This window comes from Lemur catta, chromosome 3 (assembly GCF_020740605.2).
Source record: "Lemur catta isolate mLemCat1 chromosome 3, mLemCat1.pri, whole genome shotgun sequence".
Classification (NCBI taxonomy): domain Eukaryota; kingdom Metazoa; phylum Chordata; class Mammalia; order Primates; family Lemuridae; genus Lemur; species Lemur catta.
The window spans coordinates 112,640,758-112,664,414 of record NC_059130.1 but is presented as its reverse complement, the minus strand read 5'-3'; the positions used below and the strand labels follow the sequence as shown (position 1 = coordinate 112,664,414).

At 52.8% G+C, this 23,657-nt stretch overlaps 2 protein-coding genes across 2 annotated transcripts; both read right to left on the bottom strand.

Annotated features, from left to right (window-relative positions):
* Positions 1 to 520: 520 nt before the first annotated feature.
* Positions 521 to 4,396, bottom strand: CAMK2N1 (calcium/calmodulin dependent protein kinase II inhibitor 1). The gene is made up of 2 exons (XM_045548525.1): positions 3,373 to 4,396; positions 521 to 1,828 (listed from the first exon to the last, which is right to left on the bottom strand). The coding sequence occupies exons 1-2, from the start codon at positions 3,536 to 3,538 to the stop codon at positions 1,758 to 1,760; spliced, it is 237 nt and encodes a 78-aa protein (XP_045404481.1). The 5' UTR covers positions 3,539 to 4,396; the 3' UTR covers positions 521 to 1,757.
* An 11,815-nt stretch (positions 4,397 to 16,211) lies between these two features.
* On the bottom strand, positions 16,212 to 22,766 carry MUL1 (mitochondrial E3 ubiquitin protein ligase 1). Its single transcript, XM_045548524.1, has 4 exons — positions 22,489 to 22,766; positions 19,350 to 19,437; positions 18,815 to 18,935; positions 16,212 to 18,173 (listed from the first exon to the last, which is right to left on the bottom strand). The coding sequence occupies exons 1-4, from the start codon at positions 22,606 to 22,608 to the stop codon at positions 17,444 to 17,446; spliced, it is 1,059 nt and encodes a 352-aa protein (XP_045404480.1). The 5' UTR covers positions 22,609 to 22,766; the 3' UTR covers positions 16,212 to 17,443.
* Between the last annotated feature and the right edge of the window lie 891 nt (positions 22,767 to 23,657).

Genomic DNA, 23,657 nt, shown 5'->3' with positions numbered 1-23,657 from the left:
AGTGGCCTGGTACTGAGTGTCCCTGTGTACTGAGTGTTGTGTTAATCCTCCCAATAACCCTATGAGGCATGCACTGAGTTGTCCCCACTTTACAGATTAGGAAACTGAGGCTTAAAGAAGTTCAGAGACTTGATCAAGTCCACAGAGCTAGGAAGTCAAGCAGCTGGGATTTGAATCCAAATCTGCCACCCTTCAAACGTTTCTCTTCACAAGATGGACCAGCACATCATCCCTCCTCCCTCCTCACCCCACCAAGGATGGCAGAAACCTCAGGGAAGCCAGGAGAATCCAACCTGCAAATCCAAAACTGAATAAACTTGCCCTTCAGGATGGCCTTGGCAGTCCAGCCTATCCACAGTGCACCCCACATTGCCTTTTTGCCTTACAGACCAATGCCACCATCCCCTCCTTCCTGTCTGCAACCAGCAAACAGCCAAGTCCCCCCACCACTGCCCTCCAATCCCCACCTCCAATCCCATCCCCACCCCACCCCCAACCAAAGCAGAGAAAAGAGAGGGAGTGAGTCACAGGAACAGTTCTTTTATTGTACATTGGAGAAATAGCCCTGTGTGCTGGTTCAAGGTGCAACATACAGAATATCCAATTAAGAAAAGAGGGAACAGGGAAGGGAAGGGAAGGGAAACCTCGAGGTCCAAAGTTGCAAACAAAAAATGGTAAAAGATTTCCTCACGCAAGAGGCATTTTTGCAAATACCATGCAAAACAGGCAGCTGGTGTGCCTTAAGAGAATCCCTATAAATAACAGAAACACTCCAAGCATTCCTGTACGTGGACTCAGAGTACAGGGAAAAGAAAAGAAACCAAAATGCCTTTTGGCATTTCAAGATATTTGGCACTCTTGTGATTACATTTTTTTTACAGTCCATTAAAGAGAATAAACTGACATAATATTAGAGAAAAAAACAGGCTGCTCACACAACAGACTGCAGGGGGAGGTTAGAAAAAGCTCAAGCATTTTTTTTCCTTGTTTTTCGTGTGTTTTTTTCTGACATATAAAATGTGTCCATTTGCATTAACTTGGGCAAATAGCTTGCAGCAACAAAGAAACACAAGCTTCACAATCCATTTCAAAATAAAACAAGGATCCTTTCTAGGTATCATTACTTAGAAAAGTTCTCTTCTTGTTTTAAACACATTCCTGATAACTTCAAAAGATGACCAAAATAAAACAGAATTATCTACAGAGATCATTTTCTGAATTTTTGTACATCCAGGGATAACAACATAAAAAAAAACTGGACAGCATTTCACATCCAAGTGCACAGAATCATTTTTGCAAGATTAAATAATGTAAACATTGGAAACAGCCAAATCAGCGAAGAATGCCAACACCTCAAAACACCCGGTGTTGCCGCTTCATTAAGTGGTTCAAAATCCAGATCTATAATTGCGCAATATTCACCGTATATAAAAGGAAATGGATATTAATTTTGACAAATAGCTGCAACTGAGACTTCTTTTTTTATTTCTTTATATGTGTGTATATAGTGATTTTTTATCATTTTTAAAATTTTATTTATTTATTTATTTTTATTTTTGCAGAGGAGCCCAGAGCCTTCGCAGCCTCCTCCACCTCCTCCTCCTCACGCCTCATCTGACTCCCGGCCTGACACCAGATACAGGTTGTTGATTTCATCGTGGGTAGCAAGCTAGTAATAAATTTCGAAGTGCTTTCTCATTTCATGCTTTTTGCCAATAACTGTTATCGCCGTTCTTAACTCATTGTCTTTGAGGGAGTTAGACACCGGGAGGTGCCTTGTCGCTCATATTTTTCAGCACGTCATCAATCCTATCATCTTCAATAACAACTGCAAAAAAGCGGGGGGAAGAGAGGTGAGCGCGCCTGGGCCCAGCCAGGGGTCTCCGACGTTTCGCGTCACTCTTAGCTCAGCGGGGACCGAGAGTGGGGGGAAGCGAGGGGAGAGGGAAGAGGGCGAGGGAGGAGGGCCCACTGCACGGTGAAACAGCCCCAACCTCCTCTGCCCCTGCCAAGGGTCCCTTCGCTGCTTCCCTCCGAACCACCCCACTCCCTATCCCCTAGCCTGCGTCCCCGCTCGAGTCTGAGAAAAGCAGGGAGGGCGCAACACCAGCCGCCCGGGCTGCAGCCAGGGCGCGCACTGGCCGGGTCCTCTCCCAACCGGGCGCACCGATTTAGAAGGGTCCAAAGCTGCGAAAGGAAACGAGAGGGTGCCGAAGTTTCCGGGTCCCTGGGACCTCCCGGGAATCCCGAGCGCAGCGCAGGTGGCCAAGGCTGGGTGCGTTGGTGCCGGCAGCCAGGAGGGAATGCCGAGGCGGGTTCCCACGGCGCAGCCGGTGGAGGGATTGGGCCTGGCCTGGGCGGGCGCCCGTCTCCTGCACGCTCTCCCCGCGCCACGGGCCGGCGGACTCGGCCGCACCGCGCTCCGCACGGTGCCAGAAAGATCGGTCGTCCCTTCGCTGCCTGCCTGGGACTCTGCCTCTTGCCCTCTCCTCCGCCTCTCTCACCGAGTCTACCTAGCCTCGCCTTTCTCAGTCCCTTCATCAGTCCCTCGGCGCGACGGTGTCCGGTCGAGGTCTCCGGATCTCTGTGCTTGGGGGGCGAGTCGCCCCTATTGTTACGGCCCCTTGTCTGTCCTCCCCAGACTTGCGTCCTGGCTCGCTGTCCTCCCGCTCCAGCTCCCCCTCTGGAGCTTTGTCTCGCTGTCTCTGCCTCCTCCCCCAGTCTCCCGCGTACCCCCTCCCCTCCCTCTCTGCGTCTCAGTCTCTCTCGGCAGCCGTCGGTCTCCCTGATTGTCCCTGCGCCTCTGGAGCCCCTCTCGGAGCCTCTCTGCGTCTCAGCCTCTCCGGGGCTTTTCCAGCTCTCAAGCCGATCGCCCTGGCTTGGCAACCCCCTACCCCGCCAAGTAACAATGAAAAGCCCGTGAGACCCGAGCGTCCCTCGCCTTCCAGGCAGGAATGGGATCCTCCCCCCGCAGGTCGCCACGCCGTCCATAGGGGAGACCTGGGACCCCCCACTCCCGGGTTGTAGAGCGAGAGCAGCTGCGACTACACTGCGCAAAACGGGGGGGGGGCGGGAAGGTGGAAATCAAAAAGCAAACTTTGGCGCGGGTGGGGAACCGAGCATAACCCTTCAACCCCCGCTGCAGCTAGAAGCTGCCACGCCCCCGGGGTGACCCTAAAGGGGATCAGGCCGAGGGGACGCGTTCCCTGTGGCCCGCCCCAGCCGGACCCGCACTGCGGGATCCCCCAATTCTGCGGGAGGAGATTTCATGAGGTCCGAACTGGCTCCTGCAGGCAGGAGATCCCCCGCAACCCTTGTCCAGGCTGCGGCACGGAAAAAACCCGGTGTCAGGGAAGGGGGCCGCGAACTCACCCCGCTTGCTCCTGCCGATCTGGCCCAGCTTGGGCGGCCGCTTGTTCTGCCCGGCGCCGAAGAAGTTGTTGGTGTCCTGCAGGCGGCAGGAGAAGATCTGGCCCACGTCGCCGCCGTCGCCGTAGGGGCTCAGCTTCTCGTCGCCGTAGGGCAGCACCTCCGACATGGTCGCGTCCGGGGGCTCCGCGGCGGCACCTCCTCCGCCCGCGTCCCCGCCCGCGGCGGACAGGGTCAGCGGCGCTGGGGCCGGGGGCGGCCGGCCGGGGACCGCCCGCGGGCTGCTGCGGCGGTGGCGCCGGCGAGGGGCCGGGGGACACCGCTAGGGCAAGAGCGCGCCGCCCGCGCGAGCGACCCGGCGAGCGCCCGCGGCTGCGCTGCGCTCCGGCTCGGCGCGCGAGTGGCTGCTGCTCGGGCAGAGGCGAGCAGGACTCACATCCTCGGCGCGCTCGAGCGCTGGGCGGGGGCCCGGCCGGGCGGGGCCGCGAGCCGGGAGGGAGGAGGGCGTCCCTGAGAGCCCGGAGGGCGCGGGACCGAGGAGGGCGCACCCCGGGGAGCCCTGGCGAGCCGGGGCGCACCCCGGGCGAGCCGGTCCTGCCGCGGGTGAGGGCGGCGGCGCTAGATCCGCGAGGCTGACTGGGGAGCCGCGAGCCGCGGGGCGGCGAGGGGCGGAGGGGGAGGGGAGCGAGCGAGGAGGGAGGGCACCGGGGGGAGGAAACCCGGCGGGGGGGGAGAAACCGAGAGGGAGCCGGGGCGAAAACAGCCTGAGAGAGGGAGGCAGGGGAAACGGAGGAAGGAGACGGGGAGAGGGGGAGAGGAAGGAGAGAGGAAGAGAGAAGAAAGGGGGAGACTGGATCTAGATCGGAGAGACGGAGAGGAGCGAAGAGAGGAGGGAAAGGAGCGGGAGGGAGAGGCAGAGGGTGGGAGAGGGAAGGAGGGGAGAAGGAGCGGGGGAGAGGGAGGCAGGGACGGAGGAGCCAGCCCGCGCGCGAGCTGCGAGCGAGAAATGCCGGCCGCGGCGCGAGGCGAGGCGCGGGGGGAGGGCGGGGGAGGGCGGGGGACCCGCGGCCGCGGGGAGAGATCCCTGCGAGCCGAGCGACGTCACGGGGCCGCGCCGGCCGGCCCGGGCCGCGGCTCGCTTCCTGCCCCCGCCCCCAGCACCCGCGGTCCCGCCCGCCCGGCCGCCTCCGGGCGCCTCCCCCGCACCCCCCCCCCCGCGGGGTGTTTACCCGCCCGAGCCGGGGGCGCCGGATCTGCCTCCCGACGGGATCCGGGGAGTGGGGGTTCCGGGATGGGGGGCCCCGACGGATGCTGACCTCGCTGGAGGCCAGATGCGGGGGCAAAAGGTCGGAGGGCACCAGGGCGACCCGCGGATGCGGCCTCTCTCGCCGGCTGCAAACCGGGAGCCCCTTCTCCCACCCCCGCCGTGCGTGATCCCCTCTTCGGGCCCGCAGGGCCCCGCCGCGGGGGCTGCACACTCACCCCACCCCCGCCCAGCAGCGCCGGACTCCAGCTCCGCGGGGCCCCGGGGAGGGGAGGATGGGGGGGAGCGAAGGGGCAGCCCCGCCTTCCGCAGGGAAGGGGAGCGCCTCTCCGCTGGGCTCGTCCGGGGTGCCCCGCTCCCGCCGCCCTCAGGCTCCACCGGGGACGTCCGGGGCCTGCCGCCCTCTGCCCTCGGGGACCTCCCTTCCAGCAACAGCCGTGAGCCCTGGGGAGAGACTGCGGCCTCTGGGCCGAGGCGCGGGCTCCCCGATCCCGGGAGGGAGACTGGGGCAGCCCCAGTGGCCTGGAGGCGCATCTGCAGAGCAGGCGGTAACTCCGAGGGGGCGAGGTGCGTGAGGAGCGCTCGTTATCCTCGCCCGGAGCCAGCAGCGCCTGCCCTCCCCATGGAGATGGGGTTTGCTCGGCAGAGCGGGGCTGACCAGAAAGTGGCAACCATCCCAAGGTCATGCCACCTGCTAGAGACAAGGCTAGGAGGCACGTCCATGACGCCCAAGTGAATCTCACCTTGGCTCAACCTGCTGCCCTGCAAGGGGTCCCATTAACAGCGAAGGGCACTGTCAGGTTCACCCTCCCTCAGATCTAAGACGGGCGGGTGGGACTGGAGGGGAAGGGGGAGGGTTTTAGTGGCATAACATCTGGCAGAGGGGTCAGCCCAGCCCTCTCCCCAAACTGTGTAAAAGGGCTGGCCAGACCCCTTGGGGGAAACAGGAGGAACTGCGCTGAGAAACGGGAGACTGAGGCAGTGTGGTAGATTGGATAAGCATGACTCTTGCACTCAGGCCTGGGTGTGAATCCCTGGCCTGTCATTTGCTAGCTGTGTGACTTTGAGCAAATCGCCTCTCCTCTCACTGGACTTCCGTCATCTCAGTGATAAAACCGGGCATGTGGCTGGCTGGCCACCGTTTACCTTGCAGGACAGTTATGAGAGCAAAATGAAATCAGCTCAGTCTGAGAGTGAATGTGCAATAAACATTTGAGAAATGACTTGAGTAAGAAAGAACAGTAGCACTTCTTTCATTCCCATTTCATCAGAGCTGGGAGGGTCCTTAGAGATTACCTAACCCAACCCCCTCATTTCCATATGGGGAAACAAGCCCAGGGGGTGGGGGACCAGCCCCAAATCCCACAGCTTGTCAGTGGCAGGAGCAGCAGGTCTCCAGACTGCTTTCGCTCTGCCTGAGAGCCGCCTGTCTCCATTCATTAGGGCTTCCCTGAGTGCCTGCTTTGAGCTTAGCTTTGAGGCCAGGTGCTAAGAGGCAAAACAAAAGCATAACAAGCAGGATGATAAAGTTACAAGAAGCTCTTATATTTATATCATGCTTTCTATGTTTCCCCCAAAGCATTTTCACATCCATTATTGACCTTGCTTCTCAAAATAAATACCTTTTGAGGTAGAAAGAGGAGACATTGCATTCCTGTTTAACTGATGTAGCAGAAAGAGGATAAGTGACTTGCCCAAGGTCACAGGCTAGTTACAGAGCCAGGAAAAGCCATTCTTCCCAGCTGCAATTCCTGATGCCTGTAGGGGACTCCCTGCAGTGGTGACAGCATGCAGGGGGACTGCCCCAACTCATCTCACCTTCACCTGGCTCCTTCCTCCCTGTTGAGAGGTACAAAGCAATCTATGTGCTGAGCACCTACCACAGTCCCACTGCACAGAAGCTAAGCAGAAAGACACAGAGAGGCCTGGTGAGCCCCTGCTCACACAGCAAGTAAGAGTGAGAAGAGAAGCCGGTTGTACACCCCATCTGCTTTTATTTAATTATTTTTATTTATTTATTTTTTGAGACAAGAGTCTCGCTCTGTTGCCCTGGCTAGAGTGTCATGGCATCAGCCTAGCTCACAGCAACCTCAAACTCCTGGGCTCAAGTGATCCTCCTGCCTCAGCCTCCCAAGTAGCTGGGACTACAGGTGCACACCACCACGCCTGGCTAATTTTTTCTATTTTTAGTTGCCCGGCCAATTTCTTTCCATTTTTAGTAGAGACGGGGTCTAGCTCTTGCTCAGGCTGATCTTGAACTCCTAACCTCAAGCGATTCTCCCACCTTGGCCTCCCAGAGTGCTAGGATTACAGGCGTGAGCCACCACGCCAGGCCCACACCATCTGTTATGTGTACCTTGCCTTGTTCAAAATAAAACTAAAGATGGCAGTACCCCTCCCTTCCCAAGTCAGTACCCACCCCCTTAACGAACCACACACCCCTCCCAGGCACAGGGTGCTTGACAATTTGAAAAGCATCTCTGTCTCCTTCATAACCAACCTTCAGAAGTAGGCAGCACTGAGACCTTAAGCCTCGTTTTACAGGAGGGCCTGAAGTTTGGGTGATGTCTCCAAGGTCACACAGAAGTTCCAGGGAAAGTGTGAATCAGCATGGCATTCCTCCACCTCTGCCCTCCCAACTGTCGTCATGACAACAGCCTCACTCAATCCTCCATTTCTTCCAGCCTTCAGTGGGGCATCCTTTCATCCTAGAGGCCACGCATGCCCTGGGACTCCATTCCTACTGGGCCCACCTCCAAAGCCAAGGGGCTGGCTCTGAGCCAGATGCCCAGGGCTGTGTTAAAGATGCCAGATCCAGGTGCAGGGACTACGTAAGGCAGGGGTGAAGGCTGCCCTCTCTACTCCCAGCAAGGAACCTGGCAGTAAGTCTGGGGCAGTCAAGTTCAAATCCTTACTCTGTCGTTTCCTAGCTCTGTGGTCCTTTCATTTCTCTGTGCCTCGGTTTCCTCATCTGTCAAATGAGCATAGTAATTGTTCCTACTGGTTTATTCTGGGGAAGGAGATCATACATGCATCCTGCCTAGCACATAGTAAGTCCTCAATAAATACAGTGGTTATTATTAGCTGTTGATTCTCTTTGTGGCTTTGAATAAGCTGCGTCTCTAGGCTGCTGACTCTACATCACCAAATGGGAAACCTGGAAAAGACGGCATCTTCTTTTCAACTGCAAAACCAGTTCTCCCAAATCTAAAGTAGATAAAACCTGTTTGAAGCAAAGGTAGGGGTCCCAGAGACTTACCTCTCGGCTGCCCCCTCCAACTTCACCTGAAATTCCTTCACCAAACCGCAGGACTCTAGAATTCAGAACCACAGAACTGGACCATCCCCACAGGCCCTTTCAGCACAGACATTCTGGGATCAGAAATAAGTATCCGAAAGGCCCACCGTGCACTGAGCCCCACACTAGAGCTGGTGGATGGAAAAGGGAAGATCGGCTCCAGCCGGCCAGCATAGAATAGAGGCTCGGCACACAACAGCTCCCCTTGTTCCCACTCCCTCCCTCCAATCTAGATGGGGAAACTGAGGCACGGATGGCAACATTGGACAATGATGACAAGACACAGAGAAGAGAGTAGCAGTGGCTATTCCAGCCCCAGGTGCAGAGCATCGGCTGGCCAAGCGCGGCTCCCGTGGAGACGGAACGCTAGGAGCACTGAGCCTTGCCAGGGCTGGCTCAAACGCTAGACGGTCAGCAGGGAAGGCCAGGATTCAGTGCCGTGTGAATGGCCAGCTGGTCACCTCCAGAGAGGCTAAGTGGCTACCTAGCAGGGCATCACCACTCTGTGCCAGGGCTGGATAAAAACCCACGCCACCACCTCCCCTCTCAACTCAGGGACTGGAACCTGGGTGCAGCCAGTTCCCCAACCTCCTTGAAAGACAGGACCTCTCTCCTCACCCCACTTCCATCTCCTAACACACAGACAGACAGGCAGGCACACAAACACACATGCACACATGCACAAACACACGCAGTAAGAGACCAGCTCATTGACTGACTGGAGGTGGCTCAGAGCTAGAATCAAGGAATGCTGAGAATCCACCCATTCATTCATTCAGCAAACACTTGCTGGGGACATTTGTGGCAGACACAGTCCTGTCCCCCAACACACCTCAACGAGTGTTAACTTCTGAGTTAAATCACTAAGACCCTTTCTTCAAATAAAATCTTACAAGGAAACTCAATAGATGAAAATTAGATAAAGGCTGAGACGATGGGGTCCTAGGGGCAGAACCCCACCATTTGGGGCCTCCAACCCCCACTGGTCTCCAAAGGGTCTCCAAAGAATGCCTAATGCTCTGCAAGGCTCAGTTTGAAAGCCACTCCTCAAGTTCATCTAGTTCAACCCCCTGGCATTATGGTTGGGGAAACTGAGGCCCAGACAGGGAATGGTGGAACCCAGGTCTCCTAACTCTCACATTCCTGCCACTGCGAGTGCCACACGTCAGACTCAGAATCACGTGGAGGGAGACAGGTTCCAGCAGTGCACAGTTAGCCACAACATAAACAGTGTTTTTCTTCCCAAAAATGAAGTTTGAGGTGTTTCTTAAAATAAAATAAAATTAAAATTAAATAAAATAAAAAGATCATAGGGTTATTTTTTAAAGTTTTTATTGCACCAACAACCCACAAAATGCAAGTCACAAGGACTCTTCAGGAAAATGAAGAAACAGTGAGGACAGTTGGGAGGAGTTTAGGACGAAATCCCACCAGGACATGAGAGGGGGTAAGGCCCCCAACCCCCAGGCACCCCAACTCTGTCCCTGGCTTCGCTCGTCATGCCATGTCAACAGTATGTGCAGACTGGGGGTGGGGGGCCTGGGGACTCCGGGTTTGGACCTCTGAGGGGGAACCTCTGTCTACAACCCCCGGCCCAGGCCAAGCTGGAGGGAGGTGCTGGGGCTCTGGGCGCCCAGGCGGGGAGAAGCAAACAGCAGACAGACCTGGCACAGTTGTTTTTTTACAACTGTGGGAGTGTCCTCAGGACCCTGGGAGGCAGGCAAGGGCAGGTACAACTTGAGTCCCAGTGGATGAATGGGGAAACTGAGGCTCCAGAGATTTGGAAACATAGTCTGACTCCAAAGCCCAGCTCTGGAAACTTCACCCGGCCTATCAGGTTTCCCCTATCCGCGCCCCCCACCCCTAGAAGCCTGAAGTTGCCCTAACTGAAGAACCCCTGACCGCACTGGAGCAGTGAACTGAGCCAAACCGCGGCTGCTAAAGGGGGCTGAGGAACAGCTGCCCCCCACCCGCTCCCCCCACTTCAGAAGGGGCAGGCACTGGTGTCTGTGCCCACACTCAACACCCACCCGATCACTACTGAGAGCTGGCTGTACCCCAGGGTCGTGCCATTGCTGTACACACATCCACGCTCCCAGCAGCCTTAGGAGGTGGTACGAGTCACCGCTGTCTCACACATGAGAGCTCAGAGGCCAGAAAAGTCGAGCGATGAGCCCAAAGCCACTCGGCCAGCGAAAGTCGGCAGGTCAGACCCAGGCCAGGCTCCCCACTGCTGGGTGGCTCTGCCGCCCTGAGGACACTCGGGACTCAGGAAAGCAGGGACAAGCCTCTCCTAGTCTCTGCACCTCAACCTGGACATAGAAACGGGGTGGAGGGTGTCGATTAGAGGGTCCAAACCTCTCATGGGCCCAGGACCCCTTTGGAAATCTGATGAGACGATTCTCTTTCCCAGATGCAAATTGTGTAAACGATTTCCAGAAGATCTTGGAACCCCAAACACCCCTAGAAGGAGACCTCAGGGCTGGATCCTATAAATGGCATTTCAGGATTCTCCCCCAGTGTTCTTTGACAACAGAACGGCTTTTTACACCTTAAGCCCAGAGGTGGCAGAACCAACTGCAGAGGCCCCCAAATATGGGTCCGACCCTGACCAGAGGGATGTGGCCACTAACTGCTGAGCCCAGCTGCCCACCAAGAAGGCTGGCCGTGCACCTTTCTGGACGCTTCTGTTCCCGAGCACTTCATTCGAGCACTCTCCCACATGACAGACATGATGTATTTGAGGTCCGTGACAGCCCGGTAAGGTTGGCAGGGCAGAGAAGGGATGTTGTCCCACTGTGTGGTGAGGAGAGAGTCCCCAGTGAGGACGATGAGCTGCCCAACGGGAGACAGGGCCACCAGCACGAAGACCAGGTCTCACATCAGCTCTGCTCCCTGGATCCGGTGAGAATCAAGTTAAATGAGGGTAAACCAGGAGTTCAATCCCAGCTCCACCTCTCCAACCTGTGTGACATTGAAGCAGTCACTCCATTTGCTGACCCAGAGACCCAGAGACCCAGAATTCCTCCCAACTATAAAATGGGGGTGACAGGATCAGCCTCAAAGGGAGATTGTGAGGCTCAGACGAGGTGCAGGTTGAGTCATTAAGGTGAGAGCAGGGGACCACTCCATGCAGTGAGCCCTGCTGCCCAAGGCCCCCTATGGCCTACAGGGGTGGACAGAGGGTCCCTTCTTCCTGGGAAGTCACTGCCCATGTAATAGTCACTGCCCATGGCAAGGTCACAGAGGCCCTCCCCACCTGCCCTGCCAGGCCCTGGGCTGGACAAGGGGCTAGGCAGGGAGTAACCTCATCCGGGAGGTGGGTGCTTGACGCAGGTGAGAAAGATGCACAGCCGAGAGACGGAAATACCCAGAAACAGAATCCGAGAGGCTAACAAAACCTCAGAGAGGAGGACAGAGCCACACACAGAGGAAGAAACTCTTCCACGCGCTCACAGGCAAGAGACAAGCAAGGCAGACAAGAGATAGAACTTTCAGGTAAAGCCAGAGACAGAACACAAGAGTAAGCCGAGAAGGGGACGTGAGCGGGTGGCCCAGCACAGGAGGAAGAGGAGTAAGAAGCAAGGCTAAGGCAGCAGGAGCCAGGAGCGCCGACAGCAGGCCAAGCTGGAGAAGCAGAATTTCCCCACTGAGAAAAATTTCTGGGGAGAAAAATCAAAATCTATGCCACGCAATTTTTTTCAAGCATCCTTTCCCAGTGTGAAGTCATTTGCGTATTTTAAGAACATGCAATGCATTATGCATATCTCGTTTTTGTTTAAAGAAATTATGGTTAGTATATTTAAAGATGTGAATGCCTGGGAAATTATAGAGGGAGAAATGTGGGATTTTTTTTTCCCCCTGAATTTTCTGGATTTTTCAAAACTTTCACATCTGCAGCCAGCTCCCTGGTGAGCTGGGCAGAGAAAGGAGGAAACTGGAGAGAGAATTCCTGCTTTGCCCTTTCTGGGCTGTTCTCAGCTGCTCTCTGCTCTCAGACCCTCAGGGGAAAGAAAATCGCACAGGCCTTGGAAGCACAACCTGTTTCTCCTCTGAGGCCTCCGGCCCGCCCCAACCATGGGGGCGCAGCGCCACCTGGAGGTCGAAGTGGAGACTGCAGCATTAGGAGGGCTCTCACCGTGAGTCCTGGGGCTGGAGAAAGGTATGACAAAGACAGGAAGATGGTGAGCAATTTATTGCAAGCGTGCACGGAGCACCGCCCCATACCTAGGGAATGCATGAAGCACCTTAAATAACTAGGGATGACTCTGAGTGGGTGGGAACCTGCAGTTATGGTAATTTGGACATTACCATATTAATAGTATGACCTCATTTGTACCCAGGAGGCCTAGGGCGCATTCAGGTTACAGGTGCAAGGTGCCTGGCGCACTAAGTGCTTAATAAATGCTTGTTGAGTTCAGCTGCGGAATAGAGATACGGGAACCAGGCCCTCCAGAGCCATGGCCCAACTGTGGCAGAATCTGGATTTGAGGCCCCCAATGAGAGGTGTTGACTCCGGCAGGAGATTTGGGGCTCACCCAGGCCTGCTTAGCCCCTCTGCCTGACGCCAGTGCCACTGGCTCAGCCTCACGTGCCCCAGTCTCAGGGAAGGGAAATGCCAAGTCCCTTGCTGGCATCTGGAAAACAATAAGGCAGCTGCAGGGGAAGTGACTAATGAGCACTTCGGGGAGCAATTCGGGACATCATCCATGGAAGCTTATCTCATTCAAAATTGATAAGTTAACGCTATCTAATTAGAGAGAAAATGTGCTGAGCTCCAGCTTTCTGAGAACGCAGTCCTGAGCTGCGGCACTCGGCTAGCCTGAAGAGGAGCCACATTGCACCTCTCAGGCCAGCCTGAGAACTGTCCCCACCCCCCGACCCTCACCCACTCCGCATCTCATCCATGCCAAATAGAGCTGAGTGCAGGAGAGCTGCTAATGCTACTCGCTCCTTTCACACAGCACTGAAGCCCAGAGAGGTTAAATCCCTTGATCAAGATCACCCAGCAATGCAGCCAGGACTAGCGAAAGCCAGCCTTTGGGTCCCGATCCAGACTGCTTATCACCATCCGATGACGTAGCCCTGACTTTCCTGTGTGGAGTCCTCAAAGCCCTGGATAGGTCACTGGACATGGTGTCCCTCCTCTATAATTCATCCATCTTGGCCCACAGGTCCTAAAAACGGCCCTCCCCTCACTCCTTTACAACCAAGACGTGGCTCTCATCTATGGTCCAAAAACCAACGCTTCCAGGCAGGCTTCCAGGACTGTTTCGCCCACACCTACTGTTTCATTCATGGGTTTACTCATTCATTCCATGTCCATTCCGTGGTTAGGAGCTTAGGCTCTGGAGTCAGACTGGCTGGGTTTAAATCCTATCCCTCTTGTGTACTTGGATAAGACACTGACTCTTCTGGGCCTCAGTTTCCTTTTATTTAAAGTAAAATACACTATAATGCAAACACACACCTCACAAGTGAGCTCTACTTCCTGTGTAGTCACAAGTGTGCTGAAGACATGGACAACAGCAGGAACAGAGGGATGAGAATGTACTGTGGAATCTCAGAGGAGGGACACCTAACCCAGCCTACACGGGGAGGGTCAGGGAAGATTTTCCGGAGGACACACCTAAAGCTGAGTTTTACAGGGTGAGCAGACGTTAGCAAGGGGAAGAAAGAAGGACCAGAATTCCAGAGGCAGGAACCCACATGAGCCAGGGCAGAAAACAGCATGGCATGTTTAAGAAAACCCAACGGTTCATTCAGTGCCACTGGAGTCACAAGTGTGACAAGCTTGGGGAGGTGGCCAGGGGCAGGGTCAGGCAGGACCTGATCCTGCAGGTGGCAGGACTGGAGATGGGCTTGAAGCAGAGGAGGGACATGGCTGGTTGGAGGTTTAAATAGATCACTCTAGACTCTGTGATGTCTGTTTTCTCTGCCCTTGGTTGGTTTATTTCTAATGGTCAGAACCTGCTCTAACCGGGCCAGTCACAAAGGCTCCTTTCAACTACAGTATTCTGTGAACCACAAATACTCCCAACAACTGAGCTGCCACCGTGCCGAATAGGGATTACTCCTTTTCAAACAACTGGGACACATTGAACACAACTCTGAGCCCTTTGAGGGCAGGGATTGTGTCTTACCATCTTGTATCTCCAGGCACAAAATACACATTGAGAAAATGTTTGTTAGGTGAATAAACGTCCACCCACAATAGTAAACGTGGCAGGCCCTTCCTTTGTGCATCCCATCGGCACCAGAGCCACGGCCGGATCCAAGCTTTCATGGCCCAGGGTCAGGGTTGCAAAGGGTGTCAAGAGATGGGCCTCATTGGTCATGTTGTTGTTTGCTTTTTCATTTTCCCATGGGTTGTTGCTTTTTAAATTTTCCACTAGAATTCTGGATGAATTAGGGTTCTGAAGACTGCCTTCCAGCCCCTCCACCATGAGGACCAGCTGGGGGAGTGACTGGTGCTTCTCAGCTTGTACGATGTGTTTATGGTAATAGTCGGTTATTGCATGGACAGCTTTCCTATTTAGTCTCCCAGGTTTAGTGTGATCAAAGGTTGCAGGCTTTATGTCAGATCAGACTGTGAACTAGTCACATACTTGTAAAAGGCTAAGGTGGGCTCCCTTGCTGGTTTGCCCCACATATTAGCAATGATACCTGTGAAGAGCCTGACATTGCCTGGCTAGTGACAATGTGTGGCCACAGGCAAAGTGTAACCCCCCTGAGCCTCCCTGTTCTCGTTTATTGAAGGGCAGTAACAGTACCCACCATGTAGGACCGCTCCCATTAATGCAAATAAAGTGCCCAGCATGGACATTCAAAACCCCAGCAGCGATTACACAAGATGATTCCCGCCTGACGCTGTCTGCCTGGGATTAAAGTGGCTGAGCACAGGGTTGATTTAGGGAAGACATAATTTGCAACAATCCCACAGTTGGTTCCGAACTGATCTCCTCCCTCCTCTTTCCCCTGTAGCCCACCCGTGCCAGCCTTGGTCCCAGTGGATCCTCTTGGAGATGTGACGCTCCTAAAATGGGAGGTGGGAAGTGCTATAGGTGATGGCTGAGTATAGAGCATGAGACAGTCTCTGTCCCCACAGGCTAGGACCAAGCAGGGACTGCAAACCCAGCATGGGGGACAGGCCAGCCTCTGCAGGCAGGGACTGCGTGCTGCCCCCCAGTCTCCCAGGCGGGGAACTGACCTCAGTTCAGAGGAACATGCGAGATGGGAGAATTCGAGTTTGCTCAGGCGTTGAGGTGTGCTGGGAAAGCAGGCTGCCTGCCCTTCTGGGTCATCTCTTTGATAGATTTACTCAGGAAATCTATGCAAGGGTGGAACTTGGATAGATTACCACACAAATCCCCCTGCGCAATTCATTCATCCTCGTTAAAAGGCGAATCCTTACAAAATCACTGCCAAAGAGACAAGCGGAAAGGGGCAGCAGCCGCCACGGTGCTCAGAGGCCATTCCCATGGGGGCCTCTCATCCCACCGCCCCTGGGCACCTCATGTGACACCAGGCCCTCCCCCCTCAACACTGGCAAGTGGATTCTCACTTCTGCCCCTTCCCCCAGAGTGGCTGGCAGTCCTCCTCTACTAGCTTGGGGAGCACACACCTGTGGAGTGCTCCTGCCAGAGGACTGTCGTTGGCCCCACCACTGCTGAGCAGGATTAGGAGCTTTGGAAACAGCGCGGGGTTTAAATTTGGACCCGCCACTTACTAGCCCTGTGCCCTCAGCCAGTGAAGGGAGCCAGCACTTCCTTCCTCATCTGTACAGCGGAGACACCAGGACTCAGCCTGCAGGGGTTTTGTGAGGATGGAGTCACTTTGGAATTAAAGTTCAAAACAGCAGATGGCACTGAGCCTGGCACACTGCAGTATTCACTGAATACTAGTTTCCTTCTTGCTGCCCCCAATGCCCCACCCCCATCCCATTCTCCCATCAGGTGAAATCTCACTGCCTTGGTATTCGGACTTCTTCAAAGATGACTGCCTCCGCAAGGCCAGGTGTGACCCATGGCCTGGCTGTCCAGGACGACCCTCACTTGGGCCCGCCAAATCCTCCCCAGGTATCCTCCCTGAGGCGTCCCAGCCTCAGCAGCACCAAGCTGCACGCCACCTGGGGGAGCTCCAAACCACTCAGAGCCGGGGAAGAGGACAACAGAGGCCTCAAAGTCCCCAGTTTTCACCGTGTCATGGCGGAGATTCAATCCCACTCTGGGGAAGCCTTGGCTTAGCCTCTTAACTCTTATCAAAGCAACAGGCTAACACTTGGTTGCAACATGTTTAATTTGTGCTGTTCACACTGGACACTGCATAGTACTCGTGTCAGCCCCTGAGAGCTCCCCTCCTCTCCCGCACAAAGGAGGATCGGGGACAAAGACTAAAGACAGGGAAGGGAACTAGAAAAGAGCTGGATATAAGACTTGACTGCTTAGAGGCGGGGAAAGACATCCCCCGCGTGTCCTGCACTCACAGGCTAAGGACAGGTGAGGGGATATTGGTAACACAGGGAGGGCAACGTGTTATACCCACGGGACATCAATGCTGCCATGGGCAGGGGGGGAGCCCCGAAAGGCTGGGTGCTCAGGGCGCTGGCTACTTTTCCTTGGTGAAAGCCTTGTAAGGCAGCTGCGAAGCCACGAGGCCAGGAGAGTGGTGTCCACGCTGCTTCCTTCGGTGACGAGGCCTTTGCGGCTTATCCTCCCTCAGGGACAACCAGAGCCAACCCTCAGCCCTCCCAAGCCGCAGGAGTTCCAAATCAGAGCCAGTGGGCCTTTCTGGCTAAGGGGCAACACCAGGAGGGCTTAGTGACCAACTGTCCCTCAAGTGACTTCCCTTCGTTCTGCTGCCAGGGTCCCATTCATTTGGGCAGACGCAGATGTGCTCATTTCACTTTCTTTTGTCCTCCACACACATGTGCACACATTTAGGAGGCAAGCAGGTAAGGGACACAAGTGACCTGTCCAGCCTGACAATTCTGAAGAAAGACCTTATCCCAGAGTATGAGCAAAAGGAAGAAAGCTGCACGGGGTCCCTTCCAAGGCAGCTCTGGGAGGCGTCTGTTGTCTCACGGCCCGGCCTTTCCTCCCCTCCGACTGAGTCTTCCCCCAAGTCCATAGGAATCAACAGTTCACCAGAAAGGACCAGAAGACACAGGAACGGAAGGGCTGATGATCACTAGCTTTGGTGCTTAAGCGATGAGGTGTGTTCAGCCACACACACACTCATCTGGTCCCTGGGAAGAGACGCCACGCTCCGGCACCCTCCCAGGGTGGGGCTTTGATTCTCATGCTCTGTATGGACGAGGTCCCCTCTCTGGCTGGAAAGGCAACACCCTGCTGAGGGAGGTGCGGGTCTGGAGAGTCTCCACCCTGCCCCTCCCTCAGTCTTACCTGGAGGGAACAGCTCCCCCCACCACCGCTCCTCCAAAGGCCTTAGATAAAAATCCCCGAAAAAGGAGGGGGCTGCTTCCGCGTCCAATGGTTCGGCTTCACAACCGGTTAGCTATTGTACAGGGGAATCACCCGGGTGATCGCCTGCCTGCAGATGGGGCACCTCTTGGGCTCTGGCAAGGCACGGTAGCACTCGCTGCAGGAACAGACGTGCCCACACTCCAGAAAGACGCAGGACTTAAAGCTGCTCAGACACACGACACAGGCGCTCTTCAGACTCTCCCTGTCCTCGGGCTTTGCCCGGCTCAGCAGCTGGGCCTCGTGCTCCCGGAACTCCTCCTGCATCTGCTTGAGGCGCAGCCGCTCCTGCCGCAGCAGATACTGCTTCCGGAGGATGAAGAAGAGGGTAGCACAAGTGGCAAAGCCAAAAACCAGCGCCAGGACCTTCCAGAGTCTGACGCTCGACTCCTGCCTCTGCAGCAGGCTGTCGAAGTCCTGGCTGCTCAGGTAGTATTGCATGCCCTGCTTGGGTGGCTGCAGGCGGACGGAGTTGTTGTCCAGGACCAGCTCGCCGACCCCCGTGAGGGTGGCCCCAACCTTCAGCATCTCCTCAGTCTCCTGGATGCCTTTGGGCCGCTCACCACTGATGTAGTGGCCGATGACATCGGTGAAGGACTGGATCGAAGGGTGGAACTTCTCATACACAGTCTCTAGGCCCAGATCCACTGAGTCCAGGGGCTTCAGCACTCGCACAGCCACGTCTGTGCCATCCTCGTGGGGCACTAGATCGAAGGGCACCGTGTTGGTTCTCTGGTGAATGATCTTTGAATAATCATTCCTAAAAGAATGAGCAAACTGAAGATAAAACAAACAGTAGCAAACATCAAACACCCAGGCAGGGAAGGAGATCACCTAAATGCCCAGAGGACGGGATAAAGTCTGAAGTAACTGCAAGAAGACAACGGAAATCACTATCATCCAAGTTTCCCATAATACGGAGGCTCCATTTTTGGGTCCTCATGCAGTATCAGTGGGCAATGAACACCATCACAGGCTGCCTAGACCATTCATTTCCCTTTGCCACTGCAAAATAAACACCTAAAACAAAACCCACTAGGATCAACTGGAAAAATGATACTCTATGTAATGGCACAAAATTATTTTAACAAATACTGAAACCATTAATCCATAAATCAGTGGTTCCCAAACTTCAGTGTGCATAACAATCAACAGATTCCAAGTCCCCTATCCTGGAAATTCTGGTTTTGTACGTCTGGGAGGAAGCCCAGAAATCTGCACTTCAACAAGATGCCTAGTGATTCCGATGGACGAGGGCCACAGACCACACACAAGAACACTGTCAGCATTAACAGACTCATCTTCAGCTCATCTCAGGAGAAGCTGAGGACATGGCAACAACATCCAGGACCCCAGCATTGGAACGGACGGGGTTTCGGCCAGCGGAGAAAGGATACGTACCAAAGGTGGGTTGTTCGGTTCCACACCATCTTGTGCTCCTGAAGTGTCAGGCGCTGAATTACCCCCTTGCAGTTTTCCACAAATTGGCTGTTGAGTGTTTCTTTAACAGATCGCACAGCTCCTTAAGTGGACACAAAGTATTTTATATGAAGAATTTTTCTGCCCTCTCATTTAAGGTAATTTAAAATGTGTTTTTCGTTTGAGTTATGTTAATTCATCAAAATGATGACATTTGTATCACCATAAGCTACATTTTAGGAGCACTCTGCAAAGCACTTTATGTGGATCGCACCATTTAAGTCTTATTAACAACCCCATAAGGTAGGTATGATTTTAGAGATGAGGCAACAGTGGGTCAGAAGGGTTTGGTAACCCTCCCCAAGATCACACAGCGATAACCCAGATCTTTCTGATCCCAAAGTATTTTCTGAACCATGGCCCCAACGCCACAAAAGGCACTTCACGTTAGCCAAGATGCTCTTTATCAACCTTTTGAAAAAGGAAGTTGTTTTCCATTACAAATACACAAACATACCTTCAATGACAGCATAAGGCACACATTTTCCTGGAGCTTCTGAAAGAATACTCTTTAAATCTTCACCCAAGTGGATTCTTTTAGCTCCCTAAATGCAATAAACATATTAAATTGATCAGTGAATACCGACATGCTCAATCAAACTCAAGGGCAGAGAAAGAAAAAGACTCTACTTTTTTCATGTTGAGAGAATAAGGAAATTGGGCAGGAAGGAGACTACAGAGAATCCGATCCCAAGGCTGTGTCCCAGGAGTTTTAACACATAAACAGGCGTGGGGGCAGTGCCTCTGCCCTCTTCCATCACTGAAGAATGGCATTACCACATACATTCTTTTTCCAGTTAACCAAAACCTGTGCCCCTTTTAATGTTAGCACTTTTTAATGAAAATATAAAAGGTACTGGTCAATTTGCATAGTATAAACTGAACATCATTTAATCTCTTCTTCACAACACAGAGTTATGGTCCAAAGGTTTCGGGTATAAAGCACCTAAATTATTGCCTAGTACATGGCAGGAGCAGAAGAAATGGTAGGCCTTCCCGTCACCACACCTTTATAAATCAGTGCTCTGCACTGTGTAAGAAAGGAGTGCCTTCAGCCTTAACAGGGCAAGTCTGTTCACTGGCGCCAAACACTGTTCCACTTTGTAACTTGTCTTTCTTCCCTCTCATGATCAAGTGAGCGCAGTTACTTCTGCTGCTATCTTCCTCTAACAATCACTAGTTCTCTTGCCCCTTCCCACTCAGTTTCCAACTTGCTGCACCTGGGAAACCAACTAAGCCTGTTACTGCTGTGTCAAAAATAAGAGAAAAATAATAAAGCCAACATTCATCTCCTAAGCATCTATGTGCCAGGGACTGGGCAAAGGACCACCTCCGCTTTGAGAGTATTCCCATCAATAAAGCTTCAGGATCCCAGATTCAGTAACCTCTAAAGAGCTGGACACCTTAAGGTCACTCTGAGTTTAAGCTATTGCTACACAGTAAATGACAGGAACAAAGTCAATCAAAACTTCTTAATCACTTAAACTGCAAAGATATTAAAAATAACAGTGATAACAACTAACACAATTTACTCATTTATTTTCTGTTTCCCTCCACTGGACTATGAAACTTTAGGAGGGCTTGTCTTGTTAACTGTTGTCCCCCTAGTGCTAAGAACAATGCCTGACACACAGTGAGCATTCAATACATATTTGATGAATAAATTAGTGAATAAATAAGCCCTTAGATATGCTATGTGCCAGGCAATATGCTAAGCACTTTAAATACATAAACCCATTTAATGCTCATACCATCTCTATACAGTTGACATTATTATCACCAATTACAGATAAGGTAACCGAAGCTCAGAGAGGTGAAGTGATTTGCCCAAAACACACAGCTAGTCACACATCACAGGATGGCCAATTTGAATTTTTAAAAGGAAGAGGAGAGAGAATACGATCAGAAAGACCTGAAGTTGAACCAAGCTTCAACACATCCACTGTGACTTTGGGCAATTTAATTTATCTGAGTCTCAGTTTCCAAAACTGTAAGGGATGGGGAAATGCAATCTAACAGGATTTTTATGTGAATCAAATGAACTTTAAGGTGTGAAAGAATCTAGCACAGGGCTGGCACGTAGGCATTCAAAAAATATGCATTCCCATCACTGTGCAAGATACACAGGATAAGACACAAACCCTACTCTGGGAGTTTTGTCATCTGATCAAGAAAATAGAATCTAAAATATTAGGAATCTCAACTCTTTTTCCAGGAAGGGGCTATTTCATCCTCGTTTAGGAACTAATTGGCAAAACTATTAAAGTCACCCAAAGATGGGACTTCAAGAGTTCACTGCTTAAAGAATCCCACATCCAGCCAACTTGAAGCCAAACTGGTTTTGGAGTCAGAAAGTGGAGTATCAGTTACACTTAGAGCCAATCACTTCGGGAGTAACTTCACTATTTAATTAGGTAAATAATAGTGTGGAAGCTGACTACAATGCCACTGCATAACAAAACCAATTGCCTCATAACCCACTTCTTTCCAGATTCCAAAATTCCCTTCCTAGCAGAGATTTCACACATTGGCTTCTGAACCCTTACTAAAAACAATGGTGACAACGAAGTTAGCTTTAGGGATCCATCTTTCATACAAATCTAAAATTAGGCCCTTGGCTGTTATATTGTGAAATTTCTGCCAAAATGAACATAAAAACATTTACTGAACATCTACCACTTGTCAAGCAAGAACCCAGAAGTCAGAACCCAGAAGGAATAAGGAAAGATAATAAGACCCTGTCTCTGACCTGAAGAAGTCCATTTCTATGGACCAGACATTCACAATAAAGCAATGTGGCTCACCAGAAAAAAATCCTACCCTCAGATTCAAAAGACCCATTTCAGTTTCAAGCTGACTAGCTGTAAAGCAGGAAATTGACATTTCTCTGAATCTGGGGCTAGTTGTCATTTTAACTACCTCAAAAAAGTATTGCAAAGAGAAAGTAAAACCAAGACAGAAATGTGTAAAGTGTGGTTCAAAAAAGAGAATGTTATTTTAAAAATAACTACAACATAAAAAAGGAGAGTTTGTAGAAGCAGCAGCTGAGTGGTTAAGTAAATGGGTCTCTGCACTTGCTGTTCCCTCCATCTGAAATGCTCTTCCCCTAAATATCTGCAGAACTCCCCTCATCTCCTGGGCTCTGCTCAAATGTCACCTCATTTAAAATACCAAACCGCCCTTTCTCCAGCATTCCATTTCCTCTCTTCCCAGCCTTACTCTAAAGCATTTCTCACCATCTGTCATCCCACCTAATTTGCGCGTTTATCCTCTGTCTAGTCGCACTAGATTGGAATCTCCAAGAGGGTAGGGACTTTGTCTGTTCTACTCACTGCCTGGCGCAAAGCAGGTGATCAATAAATATTTTTCGAACGAAGTAATGAAGTCAAGATTCATTGTGAGTAATGACAGGTACTTGGGAGAAAAGGGGCAGAGCGGCCGGAATTCTGGTCCTAGATCCTCCATTTATTTACTGGCTGGGTGACAACGTCTCAGAGACTGTCTCCTCCAGTTTCAGACCGTGGGGCGGCCAAGGTGAACTGCGGGCTCCCCACGACCCGGGCAGAGATGACCCGGCTGAGGACTCCAACACTGACCTTGAGCTCTTGGGAGACCTGGGCTTTCTGCCGGTACACGGAGTACAGGACGGCGGTGACGACAGAGCTGGTGCCCAAGAGGATGAACTGGCCCAGCGAGGGCCGCCCTCCGCCCTCCATGGCGGCGACGAACCCCGGGTGCAGATGGTGATGCCGAGGCCAGGATCCGTGACCCCCCGCCTCCACCTCCCTCCACCTCCCTCCACCCGGGACCGCACCCCGCGGACGGCCTCACCCGGAAACCCGCCTCCGGTCGCCGGCCGATGACGCGCAACGCCACGACCGGAAGCGGATGCGGGGAAACAGAACGAACCGGAAGACGGGGTTGCCCAGGTGACCGCCTCGGTGCTGGGTCCCCTTTCCCGGCCCGTGTCCGGAGCTGAGTCTCCGGGAGAGGTTTAGGGGAGCTGAGCGATCGCCTAGCACTCCGTGACAGCTTCCCTTTCGACACGCGGCGCAGTGGCCATAACTAACTGGCCGGTCCCCCTGGTTTCCTGGGGTTACTGGGTGGTTTGATGGGTTATCGGAGGTCCTTACCATTATATTGAGAGGAAAGAAGAGAATTGTGTATTTTGAGTATCACACATTTAAGCTTCGGCAAACCTTGAGAGTTGGATTTTATTCTGGCCACTTTACTGCTTAGAAAACAGTCCCGAAAGGTTAGATAGAGCATGATGCTCTGCTAATGAGTGCTACAGCGGAATTTACTCCAAGACGGCAGATTATATCACCAAAGTAGCCCCTTAATCTGCCATCGGCGCACAGAACAACATATTGTTTATTAAATAATAATTACAGCTACATGTATTGAGTGCTATTATGTGCCAGGTACGGGGACAAAAAAAGTTGTCAAGCATCCCATTTTATCCTCACAACACTGCTACAGTGCAGATTACAGAGGAGGAAACTAAGGCTCGAGTAAGTAACTTGCTCAGGGTTATACAGCTAAAAGTGTTAGGGACAGATTTCAAACCCAGATGGTCCTTCTTCAGAGATTGTGCTCTGATCTCTGTAGTGCATCTCCTTCCTAAAATAATCAGAGACAACTCAAATCCTTATCTTAAACATCAACCTGAAAAGTATGTGTCCATTGAGCTATCTCCTCCAGGTTATGCTTTAAATTCTTGAAAATACAGGAATGTACCTGTTGGCCCAAATTAATGTATGTA